General features: G+C 30.8%; 2 protein-coding genes across 2 annotated transcripts in view; both read right to left on the bottom strand.

The window, feature by feature from the left end:
* LOC106474662 (zinc finger protein 271-like) overlaps positions 1 to 691 on the bottom strand; it is a 3,415-nt gene extending 2,724 nt beyond the window's left edge. The window contains exon 1 of the mRNA XM_013935355.2: positions 688 to 691. Coding sequence (XP_013790809.1) covers positions 688 to 691 — 4 coding nt within the window. The remainder of the gene's footprint in view (positions 1 to 687) is intronic.
* The window catches only part of LOC106474664, a 10,429-nt gene continuing 6,519 nt past the window's right edge, over positions 114 to 4,023 (bottom strand). Inside the window, exons 4-5 of the mRNA XM_013935356.2 lie at positions 2,515 to 2,627; positions 114 to 759 (exon numbers count right to left, since the gene is read on the bottom strand). Of these exons, the coding sequence (XP_013790810.1) occupies positions 700 to 759; positions 2,515 to 2,627 (173 nt within the window). The 3' untranslated portion in view covers positions 114 to 699. The remainder of the gene's footprint in view (positions 760 to 2,514; positions 2,628 to 4,023) is intronic.

Consider the following 4,023-nt stretch of genomic DNA (forward strand, 5'->3'; position numbering starts at 1 on the left):
TATCAATTTAGTTTCATAAATGATTCACTTTCAGTAATGAATAATTTACTGATAAATAAAAGTCAACATTTTCCAAAACTAAAAATGTATTTCTGATAGATACTTACATCTGGTTTTTCTGATTCAGTGCTGCCCTCTACATGCATTTTTTTTTTGCTTGCCACTAGTCTTGAGGCTCCCATCTGAACTCAAGTGTTTCCATGTGATACTATTGCATTATTGCATGCAACAAGCATGCACTAACAGGTGGTTTCAGACTGTGCATCAATATTATTCCTTGACTACCCTTGTGTCCTTTCCAAGCCCCTTCTCTTCCAGTTGCTGTTTCCTATCCTCCTAACTCCTTTCTTCTAGCTATTTTTAATCCTGTTCCTCTTCTACCATCCATTCTTCCATCATCTGTAGGTTGCAGCACCAACAGTCTCATCAGTGACTACCATCTGGGCTCAGGAACAGTGGGGGCCCATTTGGCTTGATTTGAACTCGTGGATTCTTTTGTGGTTGACAGTTGACGGCTGCAGGCTATATCTGTTTGCTTTACCCTTCCTTTCTTTTCTCCTCCTCCTTTGTATACTGTTCCTATTCTTTTTTTTTCCCCCTCCTACAGGGGATTCTGTCTCCCCCCAGAATTTCTCCAATGTGGTGTTAGACCTTTTGGCCAAGGATGCTATCGAAAGAGTGTCTCACCCATCTCTAGATTTATATTCTTGTCTGTTTGTCCTTCCCTGGTACACCAGGGATTAGCATCCAGTCATTGTTCTGTGGTGAGGAAAAAAGTATGTATATAGAGGGCAGCACTGAATCAAGAAAATTAGCTGTAACTGGAGGTTATGTATCTTATGAGAAATAATATTATACTTCATGTGTATAGTATCAAGAAATCATTCTAAAACCTCTTATTGCAAAATATAAGCAAAGGAATTTCAGGAATCTGTTTACACCAGCACATTTTAAAATTAATCTTTAACACTACAAGTTCTGTGTTGGTCCGATGTATCAACCTCTGTCTCAGTGATGATATACATAATAATATTTACTATAATTCTGTATTTACAAAGTATATCTTAATGAACTTTGGCTAGCTTTTAGTAAATATTACAAGTCTGTTGCACACAAAAAAACATATTTTATAACAAATTATTTTTAAGAAAGTTTTGTCTGTACACTTCCCAACCTATTACTGAGTCAGTCAGAGTGTAAAGTGACTTTCACATCATGAATTAGAATACTTTTTTCCTCATACAGTTCTCATATTAACAAAGTCTCTAGAATATCATAAATGAATATTAATATTTTTTATCAGTAAAACTTTGTAATTTATCTCTTATCTTCTCTGTCCTAATATTAATTGTATGAAATCATTGATATACAGTAAAATGAAAAGTTGGAAAATGCAAAATAAAAGGAACAGTACCTGTTTTGTATTCTTTGAATGCATATTTTATCTCAAATTTTCAAGTTACTTATCTTCACAGTTTTAACTGTCAAACTTTTAATATCTATTTTCTTTCAATTTCATGGCTTTATTGACTGTATTTTGGACCACAGGAAAAATATATTCCCCATCAAAAGACTAAATCACAAAAGGAGCATATTAGCTGTTTCCTGTAGAGTATATGTTATTTACACATAATTTTGTTCTCAGCCAAAGGATCACTGAATCTCACAAATGTGAGTCTCCAAAAAATAATTCATGTATCTTTCAAATATGCATTCTAGAACACAAAAGCTTTATTAGTCATTAGCTTTATTAGTCATTAGACAGTAAGCTATAAATAGGTCAAACTATTCCATTAGACGTTCAGAGCAAGATCACCAACTTTTCACACCAAGAAACTATAGCAAACTGTTATTCAGTGGGTGCCAAAACCTATTGCTGTAATAAGCATTATATAGAGAGAATCTGCTCATTTTCTTGGTTAAAATACATCCATCAACTCTGTGAAGTTAGAGAAAGAGGGGGGAAGGGGATTTTCAGATAAATTTTATATGTCAGTAAATCAAATAAACAGAAGAGTGAAATGTTACATTATTGCTTGTAATTATGCTTAGTTTTTTAATTAGTTGGAAGCTCTACAAGCCTATCACTGAAGTCTGATTTTACGAATTCAGAACTCAGACACATCACGTAACACAAAAAAAATAAAGCTTGATAATTATTTAATGTTTCTTTTTGAAATTAAGAAATCAAAACTCAAATAATATAAACAGTTTAATTATACATTTTGTTTGCATCCCAAGTTTACTAACATACATTGATAATAAAGTAGTTTAATTACATTTTGAATGTAACACTGTAAAATGTTAATGGCTCTGCACTTTGACCCAGCAATAACAATAGGGTTAACCTATTACAAGTTGTTAAAGCATTGATTAAAAACTACATAAGCAATTTCATTTCTGAAAATAATCATTATAGCTACAATATTAAATACACATGTTCTGTCTCAAATATATACATGCAGTAACTCTACTCCAAAAAGAAAAGTGTACAATTTTAAATCTGTAAGTTACCTCAGTCTTTTGTATTACTTCACCACAGTTATTTTCTTCTCCCTCTTCTGCTACAACACTCTCATGAACAGCACATGAACCTCCTTTACATAAGAAGGAAGATTCCCCAGTTGCTAAAGGTATTAATGACATTTTTATTTTTAACAGCACATACAATGGTAATTTAAACATCAATAAATTATAATAAACAACCTAGTTATGAAGTGTACCAGAATACAGCTGATGCAATTTTTACCCAAGTTAACTTCTTCACACCTGGATGATTACAGTCCACCTTGAGGGCAAAAACTGCAACACTGAATTAAAAATAAAATTCCTGAAAATCAATTTTCCATACATAGAAATATGAAACAATTTCAAAATTGAAATTAATTCAATAAAAATATTTATTTATTCAATTTTTCTGTAAACTTGTTATGCCACTATATTGTAAATGAAAAAAATTTGAGGAGTATTATAATTTCTTGAGAATAAGCTAGGTTTTTTATGTGACATATTTGTTGTGTATATGTGTATGTACATAAAAAATATTGATGTGTGAATGTTTTAAAAGTCTATTGTATTGTAAACAGTATAAATACAAAAATGCTTTGTTTTTAAAACTATGCCAAAGTGATTTTTGTACCTGAACCTTATTCTATATCTAACAACCCACTGATTGTATTTTTTTAGGTTTATTCCCGTTTTGCTTACTCCCATTTAGTCTATTGCCAATGGGAGCAGACAGACTGAGATGTTACCGAAATTAAGACACATTAGCCATAAGGCCAAAACGTTTTAGATATATGTTACATCATTTTTTATTTTCATTACAATATGACATTTAGTTGAAATACATAATATACTGTCACCAAGACACAATTTGGTCCTTCAAGGCTGTTCCTACAAACCTATTACTATCAAATAGTACAAACTAACTCTTTCAGCATGGGCTCCATCCCTGGGACCAACCTTGTAACCATTTTGTGCTTGTTATAGTTTTCATACTATAACTTTTAAATTAGTAAGCAAATGTTAATGAAATTTGGCAGATTATCAGTAAACATTACTATGCTTTCATACACAAAATATCAAATTTTTTTATTAAGTCTTAAGGTTTATAAAGCAATGTTTTTCTAATATCTTTTTTTCCTTTTTGTATCTTGCCTATCTATCATGCAAAGTAATATTCATTTTAACAATAAAAATACTTTTTATGCATCAGAAAATTTTCAAATTTCACATGCAAAATCTTTATAACATCCAGATAGCTATCAAATGTTTCTTAAGAAAAAAAACCTTATATCTTATCTGTTTTAAGAAAATAATCTTTGTATGGGTTTGGTATATCTGACCAATCACGCAACCAGCATAAAAAAATCAGGAAATAAATATAAATTATGCCTCTTTCATTTTAGAATGGCAACAAATTATAACACGAAAACATAAATGTTTAGACTAAATAGCTTAAATCTCATAACATTATACATTTATTATTTTTATTATATTTACCTTTCAGCTGGCTAACAA

This window comes from Limulus polyphemus, unplaced genomic scaffold (assembly GCF_000517525.1).
Source record: "Limulus polyphemus unplaced genomic scaffold, Limulus_polyphemus-2.1.2 Scaffold7497, whole genome shotgun sequence".
In the NCBI taxonomy this organism is placed as follows: domain Eukaryota; kingdom Metazoa; phylum Arthropoda; class Merostomata; order Xiphosura; family Limulidae; genus Limulus; species Limulus polyphemus.